We start from the raw sequence: 20,881 nt of genomic DNA on the forward strand, positions 1-20,881 counted from the left end.
CTGAATTGCCAATTGTGGTTAAGTGAGCACTTCACACATACCAAGTGGATTCCTGCATAAGCAGGGCATTCCGGGTGTAGGGGAGATGGGCCAAGTTTTCGGAGGTCGGCCTGCAATGCGGACAAAAGTGACAGAGGCGTCATACTGGTTGTGGAGAAGGTTTTTTTTAATGTTTCACAGTGTCCCACTCTCACGATGGTGCAACCCCACTCTCCCCAACACCCTTTCACCCCCTACCTATCCCCTTCTCCCCCCTTCCCCCGTGCCCTCTCAGTGATCCTTGACTTGCTTTGCCTTCCTTGCTCTACCATTACACCTAGGTGTGCCGCGGGATGCACATCAGATGTGGAGACAGCTAGCTGCTTACCACATCCCGTAACCTTCGATGTCTCTGGCGGGCGTCCTCGGGGGCTCAGGCCGGAGCGTCCTGGCGCACTAGTCGGTAACACCTGCACAACCCTGCCATCCTGTCCTATATGCTGATTATGAGACGCGGCCTCAGCAGACGGGTGGAACTCGGGGGAGCTGGTGGCCACCGTCGCCACTCCATGGGACGGGTCCGGGTTGGCACCCAGCACCCTCTCCTCCCGCTCAGTGCCCATAGGGCCTGGGGTTCACCTCGGGACAAAGGGCAGCTGGTTCGAGCCCCGGCTGCCCCTGCGTCATCTGGCTCTGCCAGCCCTGGCGACTCCCCGAAGTCTGCACCCTGGTGTCGACGCCCTCGGCGATGCTCCTCCGATTGGGACATGCTCTGCAGAGCCTCGGTAATGCCCACATGCGACTGGGACAAGCTCCGCAGTGCATCGGATGTTCCCATCTGAGACTGTGACATGTCCTGCAGCACCTCATCAAGATCAGCCTGGTGGTGGGTAACGTCCCCCAGCGAGTCAGACATTTTTCCGAGGCCCTCAGCCATGACCGGCACAAACTGCGCCATGCCTTGGATACCTTCACGAAAGCTACTGACATTGTGCACCATGCTCTCCAGTGCGTACCCACCCTAGTAGTGTTGGCCTCCGTGCCACACATTGCCGGTGACATCTCCTGTGCCCGTAGCCTCTGGGACTCCTCCAATCGACAGTGGACTTGCTGACATCTCCCTCTGAATGCGTCGGCCGCTCCCTGAAGTATCGATCAGCTCCCAGATAGCCTGGTCCATAGACTCAGCATCTGGTTGGAACCTGGGATCCAGCAGACCTCTGACTGTTGTTTTGGCTGGGCATTACTGCCTCCACATGATGTACATCGGCAACTGTGTGGTGCCTACCAGATCGTGCCCCAGAAGCCTGACCACTAACATGGCCCACTGAGGTGTGTGACTCTACGCTGATGGAGGGTGGGGATGACAGCTGTGACATGTCGATTGTGGCATCTTCGGAGCTCTCTTCTGAGGTGATTTCATGGGAGGCAGGGGAGGGGGCCACCCCGGATGGGCTGGCAATGTCGGCTGGAGGACCTGCAGGAGAATGGACATGTGATCAGTGGGAGGGAAGGGTCAGTGTTTCTGACAATAACAACTCATGTTTGACAGGTTCTCCGGGTGTGGCCCGGTAGATCCTCACCTCGCTGCGTGCGCCAACCTCCACATTGGTGACCACTCTGTCCTCAGCCAGCCCCGTATCCTCCAGGACCTGTTCCTTGAAGGTCATGAGGATTCTTATGTCCGGCACCACTCTGCCAGTCTGGGCCCTCTCCTGGCGATTGCAGGAGAGCTTTTCCTGCGGAGACCCAGAGAGGGCATCATTAGCCACACACGTGGTTCACAGTGGTGAAGGAAGGGTTTGGGGGTGAGTTTGAAGGGAGGAGATGTGAAGGGAGTGTTTGTGTCCGCATGGAGGGTTGGGAGAGGGGATGCTTGATTGGCGGCGGAAAGGTCTGGCGGGGGGATTATGAGGTTGGTGTCAATTCACCCGTGCTGCCCGGTGTAGACCGTTAACCTTCTTGCGGCACTGGAGGCCAGTCCTCCTGGTCACGCTTCCTGAGCTGACAGCCGCTGCTACTTTGTCCCAGGCGGCACTGGCTGCCCTGTGGCTCATCCTGCATGGCCCTCGGGGGAACTGGGCATTCCTCCTGGCCGCGGCCGCATCTGGGAGCCTTCCCAGGTCCTTTTCTCCAAACCTTGGGGCTGGTCATCTCGGCGTCATGGCTGTGAATTGAGTGGGGTTTGTTAGACGTTTTAGTTGCTGTGATATGAAGAGTCTAAAGTTCTGTTCCTTTTTCACAAACACCCATTTATTTCATTCCACAGCCTTTGCACAAAACTCTCACTATACATCACCTCACAGAGGCCACCTGAAGCCCCTTTACATATCAGTGTCAATTAATGGATACTTATCATAAATGAGGCAACTAATTGCAATGTCTCTTAACCCATTACTTAACAGGGTTAGTTGAGCAAGTTCTGTTTAAGTGCTATTCAACGTTCTGAACGCAGTCCCGACAAATCGGCTGGCGAGCCTTCATTAGCGGCAAGGGGCTGTTTAGCACAGGGCTACATCACTGGCTTTGAAAGCAGACCAAGGCAGGCCAGCAGCACGGTTCAATTCCCGTGCCAGCCTCCCCGAACAGGCGCCAGAATGTGGCGACTAGGGGCTTTTCACAGTAACTTCATTTGAAGCCTACTTGTGACAATAAGCGATTTTCATTTTCATTTCATTTTCATTAAGTGGACCAATTAACGTTATATTGCGTTGCCTGCCTCGCCAGGCCGAACACTGGGAAACTCGTGGCAATTCTCACTCGCTACCACACTTAAAAGCTTTCTGGAAAATCACGCCCGTTAGTCTGTTTCTCTCTCCAAAGATGCTGCCAGACATGCTGAGTTTTTCCAGCAGTTACTTGGTAGTGATTGAATTGATTATAATCAACTCCTTTTTAAAGGTCCAGCAGTTAGTTTGATCTTACATGATTAGTGATGAATGATTAATGGATTACCTGTAAATGTACACAGAGCATTATTTTTGTTCTTAACGCACTTTCATCTAATCTTTGTGTTAACCATTCCCATCACACATCAGTGCTTTGTTGTTGGAGCAATGATGTTGCGGAGGGGGATATCATTTAAATTACCCTGTGCCCATCTCCATTTATTGGGAATATTTGAATATTACAGGGGACAGCTCAATGAGTATTTCAAATTCACCAGCTAATGACAGCCATCCGTAATCTGATTCCTGCGATTTCAGTGACAGTAATCTGAACACTCGCACCAAAGAGGAGGCTATGACTGATCTTCAGGCCTCAAGTGCAAATGGATGCGCACTGGCCTCCAGTGCGAACGGAGCTGCCATACCATCCAGGATTCTTGCATCAAACTCACATGATGTATGTATGGCCTGCACTCACCACCACTTAATTATCATGTGAGACATTCCCGGACCATTTGCATGGTCTACACACATGTTTTGATAGCATCCTTTAAAAGCTGAGATTTGAATTCTCTGAGAACAGGCCGGCATGGAGGCAGAATGGTTAGCACAGCTGCCTAACAGCACCAGGGACCCAGGTTCAATTCCCACCTTGGGTCACTGTCTGTGTGGAGTTTCCTCTGGGTGCTCCAGTTCCCACCCACAATGCAAAGATGCACTGGTTAGGTAGACTGGCCATGATAAAATTACCCTTTAGTGTCCAAACCTTCTTGGCGGTCAGCTGTGGTTATGGGGATAGGGTGGGGAAATGGGCCTGGGTAGGGTATTCTTTCAGTCATTGGTGCAGACTTAAAAATTTTTTTTTTTAGAGTACCCAATTCATTTTTTCCAATTAAGGGGCAATTTAGCATGGCCAATCCACCTAGCTTGCCCATTTTTGGGTTGTGGGGGCAAAGCCCACAAAAACACGGGGAGAATGTGCAAACTCCACACAGACAGTGACCAGAGCCGGGATCGAACCTTGGACCTCGGTGCCGTGAGGCCACAGTGCTAACCTACTGCGCCACCGTGCTGCCCTGTTGGTGCAGACTTGATGGTCCAAATGGCCTCCTCCTGCACTGTAGGGATTCTATGGATCGACATCTTATGAGTGGTATGGCAGCAGGATGATTAAGTAGCAGGATGATAAGCAACCAGATTCAGTAGCCCAGAGGCCTGGACTAACGATTCAATGATTATCAATTCAAATTTCATCAAAACAGCTGCAAATTTAAATTCAATTAGCTCAATGGAACTGGAATCAAAATTAAATTGTAAAAATCTATCTGGTTCACTAATGTTCTTTAGGGAAATAAACATGGTGCCCTTAAACGGTCTGTCCCCTATCTGACTCCAGACTGACAGCAATTCAGTTGACTCAACTGTTCCCTCTATTTTTCAAGAACACAGCTCACTCCCATGTTTTCAAGGGCAGCTTTTCCAGCTATGATTGTATCCAATGAAAGAAAAAAATGACCTTTGGTCACCTGCATCATCTAAGCTGTCTCCCCAGCTCTTCCAGCCCATCTGTACTTTGTGCCCACTTCCTGACTCACTTTGCAGTGCCCTTGTTGAGTGTCTCTGGGCTGTCGAATGACAGGGAATGTGAGATTGAATTTGCATTTGAAGATTGCCTACATGTGGAGCATGATCTTCATCCTGCTCCTCCTCTGTTTGCAGTGCAACATCGAGGAAAGGTTAAGGAGAATAGAGGTAGCTATGAGTGACTAGTATAATTTATCACATATGAAGGGTAGCTCGTAAAACACCGCCCTTAACCGGTGCAACTGTCCCATCGCCTTCCCCATAGAAAAAATCTCAAACTCCACTGAGAGCTTATTTCTCTCCTTCAAGAACTCCTCAGAGGCTGCTGAGTACATCCGATCTACAACTAAAATTGCTTCCACCAACCTCTGCCTTTCCAACGCTCCACCTTATTTCTATGTGCCTTGATCAAAATGAGCTTCCCCCTAAATTATCGCCTTCAACGCCTCCCACAGCATGGAGACAGAAACCTCCTCACTTTTATTAAGCTCCACATAGGTACATATAGCCACTCTTATCTTCTCACTTGCCCCCAGATCGACCAACAACCCCACATCCAGCCTCCACTGTGGCTGCTGGAAACCCGTCCTTCTACACACAAATCCATGAAATGCAGCACATGGTCCGACACCACAATTGTCAAGTACTACACCCCAACCACCCGGCCAACAATATCTTGTCCATGACAAAAAAGTCGATTCGGGGAAACACCCGATGCACTTGCGAGAAGAACGAAAATTCCTTTGCCCTGGGTCGCCCAAACAGCCACAGGTATACCCCCCCAACTATTTGCTCATAAACCCCAACAATGCCCTTTCCATCGCCGACACCTTCATGGATTTGGGGCACGACTGATCCAGCCTAGGATCAAGAACAGTATTAAAATCCACCCCAATAATCAACTGATGCATGCCTAAGTCCAGAACCTTTGCCAACACTCTCTTTATGAAATCCATATTGTCCTTGTTGGGGGTGTAATCATACACCAGCATCATGGCGCTCCCTCTAATCTCCTACACACCATAACATATCTACCCCTATGTTCCCCGCTATGCCATTCGTCGATAACACCATCCTCATATAAATTAACACCGCAGTCCCCGAGCCTTCATATCCAACATCGAATTAAACACTTGCCCCACCCAACCTTTCCTCAACTTCGTATGGTCTTTAATCCTCAGGTGCGTCACCTGCATAAAAAAAACATCTGCCTTCAAACTCTTTAAATGAGTGAAAACACCGGACCTCTTGATCGGCCTATTCAGTCCCCTAACATTCCATGAGACCAATCTGGTCAGGGGTTCCAAGCCCCCCTCCCACTCCGATCAGCCATATCCAAGTTCCAATGGACTCCCCGAGACCTCGTCTTGCCCACCACATCGGTTCCCTCAAGATGGCTACCACCATCTCCCTCCAACCACCTCCTCCAAAAGGAAACCATTGATGTCAGCAGCTCCCCCACCCCCTGCCTGCACCCCAATCAAAGAAAGCACCACCCACCAGGCTCACTATCCCAACCCACGTCAAGAACAAAGAAACCAGGAAAAACAACCTCCATCCCCTCCCCCACCCCCCCACAATTCTCCCCCCACCTTTGTTTCCGTTAACTAGCAGACCTGCTAGCAGGGTAACCCCCACTCGAGACAAAGGACACACTTCCTTTGGATCAAAACCCCCTTTTTGCACCTCTGCCCGACCTTGTCCCTGCATTTCCCCAAGCTACTTCGTCCCCACCCTTCCTTCCTCCCTCCCCGCGCTCCCCACCACACTCCACACATTTTAATATCCCCATCATCAATACCCCTGAACTAGGGGAGAAAACTGCTATAAAATTCTTCTTCCACATAATTAATGATACAGAATAGAGAATGCTAACAGGAACAAACAACAAGCGCACTCAAAACCATATCATCCCTCAACCCCCTGAGTAAAATTCCTCAAATTCATTTCGCAGGTGAACCCACCCAAAATCCAAAGTCTTTAAAAGTCCCCAGATCATGGTCCCTTAAAAGGTTACTCGCCTCCTCTATGTGCTATCCACTTGTGCTATCCACTTGTGCTACCGGCAGCAGGTTCGATTCCCTGCTGGGTCACTGTCTGTGCGGAGTCTGCACGTTCTCCCCGTGTCTGCGTGGGTTTCCTCCGGGTGCTCCGGTTTTCTCCCACAATCCAAAGAGGTGCAGGTTAGGTAGATTGGCCCTGATAAATTGCCCTTAGTAACCAAAAAGGTTAGAAGGGCTTACAGGGATACGGGGATAGGGTAGAAGTATAGGCTTAAGTGGGTCGGTGCAGACTCGATGGGCTGAATGGCCTCTTTCTGCACAGTATGTTCTATGTTCTATATTCCTCCAGCAAATCGAAGTAATACTCCTTTCCCCATACGTGACCCACAGACAGGCAGGGTACAGCACCCCAAACCACACCTTGTTTCTGAATAGGGCTGCCTTGGCCTTATTGAACCCGGCCCTTCGCTTGGCCAGCTCTGCTCCCAAGTCCTGGTAAATACCGACTGTGTGGCCTTCCCAAATGCATTCATTCTGAAAACCGAGCCAGCCAGGAGTCGAACCTGGAATCTCCTGATTCGTAGTCAGACGCGTTATCCATTGCGCCACTGGCCCACACGGGTCCCAAATGTATTCGTAGAATCAGAGAATTCTTACAGTGCAGAAGGAGGCCAGTTGACCCATCAAACCTGCACCAGCCCTTGCTCTGATAGAGCACCCTACCTAGACCAAACCCGTGTCCATATCCCTTTAACTCCACCTAACCTTTTAGGCAGTATTAGGATAGTCAATCCACCTAACCTGCACATTTTTGGACTGTGGGAGGAAACCGGAGCACTCGGAGGAAACCCACACAGGCACAAGAGAAAGTGCAAACTCCACAAACAGTGACCAAGGTCGGAATTGAACCTGGGTCCCTGGCGCTGTGAAGCAGCAGTGCTAACCACTGTGCCACCATGCCGTACTTCAAAAGTACTATTGCAGTGTGTTGGTCAGTCACTGTTGCACTGAAGTTCAGCATGAGTTGCTATGATGACAAATTCTATGTGCTGCGCTAGAAGGCAGACCAACCCTACAGCTGGCACCTGTCTTACTTCTGCTAACCCCCCAACTCTCTGCAAGTTCTCAGCTCTCTACCTGCACTCCCACTAATGCATGCAGTTGTTGGGGACAGGGGGGCTGCACATAGGATAAGGGACCAGTTTCTACTGCATGAGAAACTATGAATATCCACTGTTTTCCATGATATGTAATCCCATGCAGCTGACTATGGGGCTGTGAACTGGCACATGGAGCAAACAGGTGCCCAGGTGAGAGTTGCAGTGTGGCCATTCTGTGCAGCTGGGAGAGAATGGCACAATGTGGGAAGAGACGGAAGAGGTGTTCCGGGCTTTGCAGGGCACCCTGAATATTGCAGCTTGACAGGTCACTGAGGGGAAATTGTGAACCATTTGGCCCAACAAGATACCACAGCTGCTCTCGTGAGATAACTGGAGGTTTTTTTTGACAGCACAGTGGCACAATGGTTAGCATTGTTGCCTCACAGCACCAGAGACCCGGGTTCAATTCCGGCCTTGGGTGATTGTCTGTGTGGAGTTTGCACTTTCTTCCCGTGTCTGCGTGGGCTTCTTCCGGGTGCTCCGGTTTCCTTCCAAAGCCCAAAGATGTGCAGGTCAGGTGGATTGGCCATGCTAAATTACCCTTGGTGATCAATGTACAGCGTTATGGAGATAGGACAGGGGAGTGGGTAGGCTGCTCTTTCGGAGGATCAGTGCAGATTTGATGGGCCAAATGACCTCCTGCACTATATGAATTCAATGATTCTGTGATTAAGCAGAGCGAGGAGCTATGGATTATTACAATCTCAGCTCAGACCCCAACAGTGGCCAGGATACTGGACAGAAACCCCAATATTTTATTTAAATTTTGTGAGACTGAGAGGAAAGTGTGCCATGCTTCAGGAGTGAAAATAGGGATATGGTATATTGAAACAAGCTTTATTACTAACACAATGTTAAAATATCTTTAACATCACATGGGAAATTAGCTTACAATTACCCCATGACAATGCTAATCAATACAGTCAATACAATACCCTTAACTGCTATCTTTATTCCCATTCAATTAACAAGAAAAACCATCTCAGCTCTCAATCCACAGTTAAAATACCTTCAGCACTCAGGAATACCTGCTTTTCAGAGATGTCTGAATTATCTACTTTGAAAAAGAAATATATTTTGACACTGCTTTAAAGAAAAGATCTAGCTCCTGTTCAGAAACTTTGGCTATATTTCTTCAGAAGCTGTTTCTGATGTTTTGTTCATCTTTCCAACCACACTGCTGACTGTCCAGACATATCTTTTAACTGAACTGCAAAGCAAACTGCTTGACCTCTGTTCACATCTTCATCTAACTCGCAACTGAACTTTTCTCTGCAAAATGCCTGATAACCTCAGCTCCACCCAGTAATGACATCATGTTACCAAGCTGAAATCGAATTAACTCCACAGGGAATCCTTCTTAATCCAAACAAAACTACATTAGCCATAGTTTGTTTACGATGGCTTAATTGCACCCCCGGCTCCCAAAACTTTTGTCGTCTTTCAAACGAGGAATTCTTTTCAAATGTGACTGCAGCAGTCATACACATATCAACCAAAGTCTTACTCTTACTGCGCCAAATACATACAATACAATACATCTGAAATTCCTACATTCATCATGGGATGTGGCCACCTCTCTTTAAATGGATGCCTACAACTGGCCCCAAATATTTGGTCCCACCTCTGGCTTATTTGAGAGTGACATTCAACAATTAATGAGCCTGAGAATGTTTTGAATTCTGTGTATTGGATTGTCCCTCGTTGATATGGTGTCCCCAAACATTTTAAGGTTCCTGACCTGCTCCTTGAAGGTGTAGTGACAGGAAAACCATTGCAATGTTGAGGTATCCTGCCATTTCCCATCTCCTCCTTTCCCCTCACAATTGTCCTGTCAAAGACGAGCACCCACTGCCAGGAATTTTACTGCTGGATTATGGTGGTGAGCCTTCCTACCCCAGTGGAGGCCTAGCGGCTGGTTTAGGCCTTTGCAGCAATATTGTGTAGATAGGCTTACCTCTTGCCACTATTTCTGTTGGATTTTCCTTTTAGAAACATGATTGTAAGAGGTGGAAAAGGAAGGAAATTCTCCCAATTAAATTTTTGATATAACTACACACAGTGATTATAGGGCCTCGGTCCTCACATCTGATGCCCATTGGATGCCTGTTGTTGCTGTTGTTATGGAACAGGGCTTAGAAAATCCAAAGTATATTATGAAGTCCACCTGACCTACAACCTTTATGTTGAATTTGGCTAGGATGGGCACAAGAGCCTTCCCTTCAGGTGTGATTCAACAGTCTTCCCAGACACTTTAATCAAAACAAGCTTTATTCTAAGAACTTAGTTAACATACATATATAAACATACAGCAAGAATTTTTATCAATTACAAACATAAAGACACCCCAGAGCTACAATAATCTATGTACAACACTTAATGAATTCCCCTTTAACTGTTCCAATTCAAAAAAAACAAAATCCCATAAACCAAAAACCCTTTTTCAAGGGTGGGGCCCAGCACTCTGCATTCTCACTTAAATAAGATTGGCTTTCCTGAGATTCTGACCCCATCCCACCAGCAGGTTTAAACACTTCCGGAAAATATATTTTAAGTTACCAAAGCAGGTATAATCAATGTTTTTTTTCTGGAACAACTCTTTAAAATGAAAATAGAGAGAGACAGGCCTAAACACTTATTTTCTCTGTCTGCAGTCCACTGCAGTTAAAACTGATAGCGAAAGTAAAACCCTCACAGCCACAACTCAACTCCACCCACACAATGACATCACTGACGCCATGTGATAAGACTAAAATCTTTCTTAAAGGGTCACTCCCATGTGTTGCTAACTTTTGGTTGGTTCAGTTGGCTCTGTTTTATAACCTTTGCTCAAGAGTCGCCAGGTATATTTATGATACCGCCACGAGGTTCAAGTTCAAGTAATGATCAATAACTCAACACACCAATTAGTAAGATTCAAACCAATACACATTTATTATACACAGTAAATCACTACTCGTGCATAAACTCTACTTTCTAGGCTATTCATATAACTAACAGGCCTATACTTAGCTTCGGACTGGCCCACCAGGTCAGGGGAACAAATGGCCTTTCGTTCAGGTCCTGAGTCTACGGGATTCAAAAGCTGGTATGGACTGGGAGCTAGGAGCGCCTATCTCGTAGCGAGCATTGACTTGAGACTTACTTGCTTGGAGGCCACAAGACAGGTCACTGTCAAGGGTTGGTTCAAGTTGTTGAGTGACCCTGCCAAAGAAAGGTGATTTGATCTTGGGGGCTTTACTTTATAGTCCCCAAGGGCTTCCCGCACTTCGGGGCGGACCCCGTACCTGGTTCCAAGTGATTGGACTACTTTCCGATCACTTGGATCGATTTCTCCAATGCTGGAGCGGTTCCCTGATCGCTGGGCGGACCCTAAGTGTCCGTTGGCCTTCCTTTGTCTTGGCTCCTGCTGGCGCCGAGGAGTCTGGCTTGGCTTTGTTTACCTTAACTGTTGCCATTGTGCCTGGGAATCGCACATTACTATGTAGATGGCTGCTACATTACTATGCAGATGGCTGCTGGTTTCGGTGCTGTCTGGTTGTTTTGCAGGTTCCAATATACATGATTTCTGTATTTGCTAGTCTTTGCCTGTGTTGGCTGAATTTCCCTTCAGCCTTTGCGGTTCTGCATTTTAAGTCGGGAAGTGGCCAACTCAGGTGGCTACGCATGACACTGTCAACATCTCCCGTTGAGCACATCACCTTGTTTGGAATTTGCAACAATTGTAGATCATATAATCCCTACAATGCAGATTAAGGCCATTTGGCCCATCATGTTTGCACTGACCCTCTGTTAAGAGCACCCTACCTCAGTCCACTCGCCCACCCCATCCCGGTAACTCCACCCAACCTGCTCATCCCTGAACACTAATTGGAAGTAAACTGGAGCACCCAGAGGAAACCCGTGCAGTCATGGGGAGAACGTGAAGACTCCACACAGTCACTCAAGGCCGGAATTGAACCCTGGTCCTGGTTCTGTGAGGGAGCAATGCTAGCTAGCCACTGTGCCACTAAGTGAGCTGTATCTCTGTGTCAAAACCGAATGCTGAATCAAATTTGTGTGGCATCAGGCAAGCGGTTTCAGTTAAGTCAAGTCATGCCTCCTGAAACTAATTTGTATGTGTCTATCTTCCATCTTACACAACCTTGAGCAATTCCAAAACTCTGCTGCCCATTTCACATTATTGCCCCTCTGCTTGTCAGCCTACATTGGCTCCAGGCTCACTAACACCAAAATTTAAAATCCACATTTCTGGTGTCCTTCCATATTTCTATCTTCCTCCAGCCCTACAATCCCCCAAGAAATCTGCGTTCTTCCTACTCTAATTGTATACATTTCTAACTTCATTTTTCATTGCTGGCCTTGCCTTCAGCTATCCAGGCTCCTCCCTTCCCATTCACCTTTCTCCTTTCCACAAAGCTGTTGAAAATTTACCTCCTTGAACAAGCTTATCATATTGTCTCCTTTGGCTCGGTGTTAATCCTTGCCTGGTAGCACTCCTGTGCAGCATTTTGAGATAAGTTACTACACTAAATAAATGCAAATTGTTGCACATTGGAAAAGAAAAATAATGTATTTCTATAGTAACTTTCACATTCATAGCACAGCCATATGTGTCTTGCAGCCAATCAGTTGTTAGTGAAGTGTAGTCAATGTCATAAGGTAGAGAAACACAGCAACCAATTTGGTACCAAAAGCAGCAATGAGGCAATGACGAGAGATGGGGATCACTGAAAATCTGATCCATTTTCCTTGGAGTGCTTATTATGGAAGGGACATACGCGACATCCAAATCCTTGCTGGTCTGAGACCTTAGATATTTCATCCAATTTGGTCCTTTTGATAGATTTTTGTTAATAAGAGATATTGAAGATGACAATTTTCCTTTGACAGCATCTTCCAAGCTTGTGACCTCCACCATCTAGAAGGGCAAGGGCAGTAGATACTTGAGAATACCACCACCTGCAGGTTCCCCTCCAAGCCACTCACCATCCTGACTTGGAAATATATCGTCGTTCCTTTGCTGTCGCTGGCTCAAAATTCTATATCTCCCTCCCTGACAGCACCCTAAGTGTACCCACACCTCATGGATAAGCGGTTCAAGAAGGCAACTTACCACCACCTTTTCAAGGGTAATTAAGGATGGGTAACAAATGCTGGCCTAACCAGCGACACCCACATTCTGTGAAAGAATAAAAAATACATAATGAATAAAATAAAGTTGAAGTACAGATCAGCCATGATACTGTTGAATGCTGATAAATGGACCTAAATGGGCCATTGCTGTTGCATGTTTCTTATGGCTGAGGATGAGAAGCCTGAGCATCATGTCTACAACAGAAGCACCACAGGATTTCTTACATTACTGTTCTTTCCTCTGCAGTTACACAAGCAGGCCCGATGATAACTACGAAGATCCAAATGATGTCGCGGCGATTAAAGAAGCTCAGGAGAATATGGGCGATTTCAAGTTAAAGACCGCTGCTGACTATACTGTACCAGAACATCTGCGTATTAACGCAGAGAAGAAAAGGAATCAACTTATTCACCTCGAGGAGCTGGTAGGTATCAGATGGGATTTGCTGTAGATCAGGTATGTTCACCACTTCTACATGGATTGAAGTCCCGAATCTGTGACTCCCCTGCTGCTTTTGAGGAGCACAGGATTGATAAATTACTGTGAATGTCATTCTAAGTAAGAACAGTATGTAGTAGAACATCTGTCCAGCACAACAAAAATTGTCTGAACATCCTGGTTTAATTAATTGATCAGTTATGCATGCACACTGGGTGGCAGGAGATCAAGGGAGTTTTGGATGCAGAGACACGCGTAACAGTTACAGCATGGACCATGGGTCATTTGGCTTGACCAGTGTCTCTGTGCTGATCCACTGTGTTAATAAACAGATAAACATACCTACACGCCCTATTCTTATTGAGTTGGTTTTTAAAGGACTGCAGCAATTTTATATTTAATAATAATCTTTAATAACAATAATCTGTATTGTCGCAAGTAGGCTTACATTAACACTACAATGAAGTTACTGTGAAAAGCCCCTAGTCGCCACATTCCGACATCTGTTCGGGTACACTGAGGGATAATCAGAATGTCCAAATTACCTAACAGCATGGGACTTGTGGGAGGAAACCGGAGCACTTGGAGGAAACCCACGCAGACACGGAGAATGTGCAGACTCCGCACAGACAGTGACCCAAGCGGGAATCGATCCTGGGACCCTACAGCTGTGAAGCAACAGTGCTACCCACTGTGCTACCGTGCTGCCTGTATTTACCACATATCACACTCTGCGATAGTTGAGAAATTCCATTGGAAAATATGTATTACCTTGAGGGTGGCACAGTGGTTAGCAGTGCTGCTTCAAAGTGCCAGAGACTCAAGTTCAATTTCAGCCTTGGGTGACTGTGGTGTTTGCATTTTCTCTCCATGTCTGTGTGGGTTTCCTCCGGGTGCTCCAGTTTCCTCCCACAGTCCAAAGATGTGCAGGTTAGGCGGGGTTGCAGGGATAGGGCAGGGTAGGGCCTAAGTAGGGTCGGTGTAGATTTGATAGACCAAATTACCACCTTCTGTATTGGAGGGATTCTATAAATACCGCACAGTGTTGCACTGTTGCGCTGTGACTGAAGTGGCCCACGGGGTCAGTACACTAAAACAATGTAATGAGAGATGTGAACAAAGTCATTCATATAACACATTGTACAGTGTATTGAGAGATATATCCAGAGCTATTTATATAATATTCAGCCTGTAAGTGTGATATTTGAATGTTTTATATCTCTGAATTGTGTGTGTCCCTTAAATTTCATCAACTGCAGTTAATTCCACTATTTGGCACATTTCTGAAACCAGACAGGAGAATCCATGCCTGTAACCTGTGACTTGCAATGGACAGGTTTGTTAACTAATGTTGCAAGCGAGTTTCTGACATCAGCCTATGGTTGGATAGTTATATAATACATAAAACGTCAATGATCAGGGTATTCTATTTACACCCATCCAACTTAATGAGATTTTTTTAAACCATCTTTTATAGATTCATGAATTCAAAGTTGAAATGAGCAGCAAGGTAGTTGATCTTCGTGACGCAAAGATTGATATCATTGAGCAAATCACCAGCTTGACCGAGGAGTTGAGGTCAATACAAACCATGCTCGATCCTTCACAACATCTTCCCATTCCCACAGTCCCAAGTCTGTACCCTGATGAGATGCCTGAGAAGTTGTTCCAAATTGACCAGGAAAAGGTGCTAGAATTCAGAGAAGAACGCAGTTCCATCAAGAAACGCAAGGAAATGTCTCAACAGCTCAATGAATTTGGAAAATCATCTGAAACACCAAACATATCAAAAGCTAGCTCAATGCAGCAACTGGAACGGAATACTGTAAAATCACCAGTGATTGAGATGATAAAACCATCGCAGCTGGAGGATGAAATCAAAATCATCGAAGAGAAAACAAATTTATATTTGCAAACTGCAGTCCTTAACGAGGTATGTAGCATATTACACTGATAATAGAAAGTAGCATGTGAATCCAAGTTGAAACATTCATTGGATTTTAGTTACCCCATTGAAATATCCCATATGGTTTTACTGAAAGCTCAAAACAAAATCCACTGATGATTGTGATGTAGAATGAATTAGGTATGTCTGATCAGTACTGAGTATTTTACCACCTTCACTAACATCACAGCCTGGCATCAATATGACATTGAACATAATCCATTCATGGTCCGTGATATGAAGATGTAGATTAAAAGATGACTGCAGGTGCAGCAAGCAATCAGGAAGGTAAATGGTATGTTGTCCTTCATTGTGAGGTGATTTAAGTATCATCATAGAATCCTAGAATTTACAGTGCAGAATGAGGCCATTCGGCCCATTGAGTCTGCACCGGCCCTTGCAAAGAACACCCTGCTCAAGCCCACGCCTCCACTCTATCCCTGTAACCCAGTAACCCCACTTAACCTTTTTGGACACTAAGGGCAATTTATCATGGCCAATCCACCTAACCCGCACATCGTTGGACTGTGGGAGGAAACCGGAGCACCTGGAGGAAACCCACGCACACACGGGGAGAACGTGCAGACTCCGCACAGACAGTGACCCAAGCCGTGAATCGAACCTGGGGCCCTGGAGCTGTGAAGCAATTGTGCTAACCACTGTGCTACCGTGCTGCCCTATAATTTGTTATGTTGTAGGCGTAACATAAGCGGCTTCCTTGTGGTGCACTTGACAAAGGAAGGTTCAGACGTGGAGATAACTTCAACACGTTTATTAAACTATTTACACTTCTATTACTCGGGTTCGACACGACTGCTAATCCTACTATAGCTACCCAGACTGACTAACCAGTTGCTGCAATCCAGGTGGTGGGTGTAATATTGAATCAACCCTGTGTCTGTACTCACTGACTGTCTCCACTGGAAAGAGGCAGATCATGTGTGTGGTGCCCTTTATTTATGGGTTGGTGTAATGCCCCCCCGTGGTCGTGTCACCTCCTTGTGTATCGTGAATGTCCATTGGTTGCGTCCTATCTAACTGATCTATTGGTTGAGTGTGTGTGTGTGATGTCACTGGTGCTCCCTCTAGTGTCTAGCTAGCCTACATGCATTTACATTGATGCTCATCACCACACCCTACATGAGTAAGAATGTCTTGCTTCAGTTATGTAGAGCCCTGGTGTGACAAAAGCTGAAGTATTGTGCACGGTTCTTGCCCCATTATCGTAGGAAGGATAAACTTACTTTAGAGAGAGTGCAACACAGGTTCATCAGGTTAATCCCTGAGATGGTGGCATTGTCATACAAGGCGAGATTGAGGAGACTAGGAGTTGGATTCTCTAGTCCCCCAGCCCAATGTTTCTCGGCGGCGTGCCATTTGCTCGTGGCACACCGCTTAGCAATGGGATTTCCCATTGAAACCACTCCACTCCTCCGGAAACCCGCGCTGCCAGTGAGAAAAGAGAATCCCAATGGTTGGAGAATTCTGGCCTAGGTCTTTATTCCCTCGAATTTCGAAGAATGAGGGGTGATCTCATTAAAACTTAGAAAATGTTTAAAGGGCATGACATAGTGAATATAGATAAGGGTGGGATTTTACGCCCCTGGGACACCCAGAATGCATTCCCCGATGAGACAGAGAATCGGGGGTAAATCGGGTTCAGTGCCGGGCTCACGCCATGCTCTGACCCCCCACTGGTGGCATGAACAAGGTCCAAGATGCGCGCCGAAATAAATGCAAATGGGTCTGAATATCCTATTTGCATCTATATAACAGGCTCGCGCATATCCTCCAGCCTTCTGTGATTCTCCGGTCCCCATGGCACTAAATGAATTCCAATCACACAAGCGTGTGAATTCATTGCACTTATCTCTCTTTGATGTGATCAATGTTTACAAACATTGGGGTTTCACCACTGAGGCCACTGAAGTGTGGAGAGATATGAATGGGTGAAAGCAGCAAATGGTTTTTATGAGCTGTCAATCACAGACCACTACTTAAAAGCTATGAATGGCTTGCAGATAGTGGATCTGTGGGAACCAGACTCAGGCACAGCTACTCTCCTTCGAGGAATGGATACATGGAGCTGCATGGTAAATAATACAACAATAAAGCTTCCCACTGCCTGTCTTCACTACTTTGTAGCTTCCATAAAGGGGCCCCTTCTCTTGGGGAGGGGGGGGGGAGAGAGGGGGGAAGGGCGGTGGGGGGAAATGTCTGTGAGGGGGATCTGGAGTGGGGGTGGGGATCTGTTGAGGGGTTCCTTGAGGTGGTGAATCCCTGTAGGGGGCTCCCCCTATTTCAGGGGTCACTGTGAGGGGGTCCCCCTATTACAGGGGTCCCTGTGGGGTTTCCCTTATTACAAGGGTCCCTGTGAGGGATCCCCCGATTGCAGGGGTCCCTGTGAGAGTTCCCTTATGACAGGGGTCCCTGTGGCGGGATTGCACTATTACAGGAGTCCGTGTGGGCCGCGACCCTGTATTACAGGGGTCCCTGTGGGGTGTGTCCCTATTACAGAGGTCCCTGGATGGGGTGTTGGGTCACCATCATACTTGAGGGAAGGAGGAGTACCCAGACAATCCGGGGGTGCGGGGCTGCCGCGCATTGGTGGGGAGTTCGGGTCGATTTGTGGTGGAGGGTACGGGGCTGATGTGCGGGGGTGGAGGGTTCGGGGCTGATTTGAGGCGAGGGGGGGGGGTTCTGCGGGCCGCGGGATCTTGCTATCTGGCCGTCCGCTCAAGATGGTGGCCCGATAGTGGGATTTCCTGGGAATTCCTTGTATTCCACGCCATAAATTTCACCTCGCTTTACGACCGTAAGACTGGTGCAATTCAGCTCAGGCACGAGAACATTGGACGGGATTCTGCGTCTGCCGACGGCAAAAGCGGGAAACGCGATTGGGCGGAGAATCAGTTTGGACCGAAATCGCGGCAGGCGCCGATTTGACGCAATTCTCCATCACCTTCAGAGCGGCGTCAATGTGGTCCGGAAATCATGTACAGTAAACAGCATTTGCTTATCATTAGTGAGCCTAACCTGGTATTCTCCGAGGGCCACATTCGCCTCCAGTGAGCCGAGTTCCCGATGGTGTAGTTTACTTGTTCTTTTAAAAATCGTGTGCACGACGCCTTCATCCTGGCACACTCGACAATTAATGACATGTTCGAGGCAACCCCCACACCCCCTCCAAACCCCCAGCTTATCCACTGTGGTCTTGGCTAATGACACCTATCCGGATGGCACAGACTGACGCGGAGACCCACTACAACGACACCCATGCGGCAATCAGGAGCGTGATCATAGAATCATAGAAGTAACAGTGCAGAAGGAGGCCATTCGGCCCGTCGAGTCTGCACCAGCTCTAGGAAACAGCACCCTACGTAAGCCCACTCCTCCTCCCTATCCCCGTAACCCAGTAACCCCACCTAACTTTTTTTGGGACACTAAGGGCAATTTAGCATGGCTAATCCACCTAGCCTGCACATCTTTGGACTGTGGGAGGAAACCGAAGCACCCGGAGGAAACCATCGCAGACATGGGGAGGATGTGCAGACTCCGCACAGACAGTGATCCAAGCCGGGAATCGAACGTGGGACCCAGGAGCTGTGAAGCAACTGTGCTAACCACTGTGCCACCGTGCCCCCTGAGCGGCGGTGCTTTGGCCTCCAGAAGATGTGGTTCAGGTGCATGTACCGCTCTGGAGGGGTCCGCATCGTGGCAGCCTGCTGCGTCATCCACAATATCACGCAGCAGAGGAGTGACGTGCTGGAGGAGGAGAATGAAAGCCAGGCCTCGTCCCACGAGGAGGATGTCATGATATTCAAACACACACATCATGATAGACAGACCAACAGACCAATCAGCACACATAACACGACAGCCAATCACAGACAAGAGCAGACACAGTATAAGACAAGAAACACGACACCTGCTGGCCAGTCCATCTGGAGACAGGACAAGGCCAGGACCTCATTAACAAGACACTCACACTGTCACCACATGCTGAGTACCAAGTCAGATGTGTAAATAACTAGTTGGAAAAAACTGCGTTGTACCAATCGTAACCGTGTTGGTTCGTCTGTACCTCAGAGCACCCAACACCACATGGTACCAGTGAGTGAATCGATACTTACCGGCAAATCTGCCATCCTGAGCCATGGACACCCACAACAAACCGCAGCCGTTGCAAGTCGCTGGGAACCTGGGCACCAATTGGAAGCTCTTCAAGCAGCGATTCGAACAGTTAGAATCATAGAATTTACAGTGCAGAAGGAGGCCATTCGGCCCATCGAGTCTGCACCGGGTCTTGGAAAGAGCACCCTACCCAAGGTCCACACGTCCACCCTATCCCCATAACCCAGTAACCCCACCCAACACTAAGGGCAATTTTGGACACTATGGGCAATTTAGCATGGCCAATCCACCTAACCCGCACATCTTTGGACTGTGGGAGGAAACCGGAGCACCCGGAGGAAACCCACGCACACACGGGGAGGATGTGCAGACTCCGCACAGACAGTGACCCAAGCCGGAATCGAACCTGGGACCCTGGAGCTGTGAAGCATTTGTGCTATCCACAATGCTACCGTGCTGCCCTTTTCAGTGTGAAAAGCCCCTGGTTGCCACATTCCGGCGCTTGTTCAGGGAGGCCGGTAGGGGAATTGAACCCGCGCTGCTGGCATTGTTCTGCATTACAAGCCAGCTGTTTAGCCCGCTGTGCTAAACCAACCCCAGTTCATGCGAGCCAACGAAAAATAGGGCGCCTCGGACGAAACAAAGATTGCCATGCTCCTCACTACCGCAGGTCAACACGCCATCGATGTATACAACTCCTTGCTGTTCGCAGAAGGCGAGAACAAATCTAAATATGACACGGTCCTTCTCAAGCTCGACCAGCACTTCAACGTTGAGGTCAATGAAAGCTTTGAGAGGTATATCTTTCAGAAGCGCCTACAAGGTAAGGATGAGCTCTTTCAGCCCTTCCTGAAGCACCTCAGCATACTCGCGCAGTCCTGTGGTTACGGCACCACCTCAGAGTCCATGATGCAGGACCAGATCGTTTTTGGCGTGGGTTCCATTGGCCTACGCCAGCAGCTTCTAAAAATTAAAAGCCTGACCTTAGCATCTGCAGTTGAAGCCTGTGTCCTGCATGAAAATGCGACTAGCCGCTATGCCCAATTTCAGGCGACCGAATCGGCACGGAGGGGGTCCCAAGCGATCGAATCGGCAAGCCAGGCCGCCCACGAGGCCGAACGCATCCAGGCAATCAAGTTTCTCCCGGCCCGCGGCCCGGACGAGGGCGGCTGTTTCGCGCGCTTTTTGAGGCCTCCCGCGTTTGTGCGCGCCAAAACCTACGGCAACACTGAGGGACGTGCTGCGCAGGCGCTCCCGACGCAAGACTGAACTGCGCATGCGCAGTGGCGTAACGAACGTCATGACGTGCGGCAACTGTGGAGCTGCACATTTAAAAGGGCAATGTCCTGCAAAAACCCGACAATGCCTACGCCGTGGCAAGGTGGGCCACTACGCTGCCTACTGTCGAGCGGCTCAACCTGTGGATCTTCCACATCTCCGACAACTTCGCAGACACGTGCGGACCATCCAGCCTCCACATTACGACATCCAAACCGACGACACAGATGACCAAGACGCCTTCCGGGTTGCGGTCATTGATGTGAACCAGGTCAACACCATCAATCCGGCCGATGAATGGAGTGCCACCCTGACGGTCAACCGATCGCTGATCA

The 20,881-nt window shown here is 48.2% G+C and overlaps 1 protein-coding gene and 1 non-coding gene across 3 annotated transcripts in view; one reads left to right on the top strand and one right to left on the bottom strand.

Moving 5' to 3' along the window:
- The window catches only part of LOC140428191 (cilia- and flagella-associated protein 44), a 371,239-nt gene that overhangs the window by 252,387 nt on the left and 97,971 nt on the right, over window positions 1-20,881 (top strand). For both annotated transcript variants that reach the window (XM_072514361.1, XM_072514362.1), the window contains 2 exons: window positions 12,998-13,175; window positions 14,667-15,122. In XM_072514361.1, the coding sequence (XP_072370462.1) occupies window positions 12,998-13,175; window positions 14,667-15,122 (634 nt within the window). The remainder of the gene's footprint in view (window positions 1-12,997; window positions 13,176-14,666; window positions 15,123-20,881) is intronic.
- Window positions 6,997-7,069, bottom strand: trnar-acg (transfer RNA arginine (anticodon ACG)). The gene has a single exon. It is a non-coding gene; the product is annotated as a tRNA-Arg (tRNA).

Source organism: Scyliorhinus torazame, chromosome 8 (assembly GCF_047496885.1).
Source record: "Scyliorhinus torazame isolate Kashiwa2021f chromosome 8, sScyTor2.1, whole genome shotgun sequence".
In the NCBI taxonomy this organism is placed as follows: domain Eukaryota; kingdom Metazoa; phylum Chordata; class Chondrichthyes; order Carcharhiniformes; family Scyliorhinidae; genus Scyliorhinus; species Scyliorhinus torazame.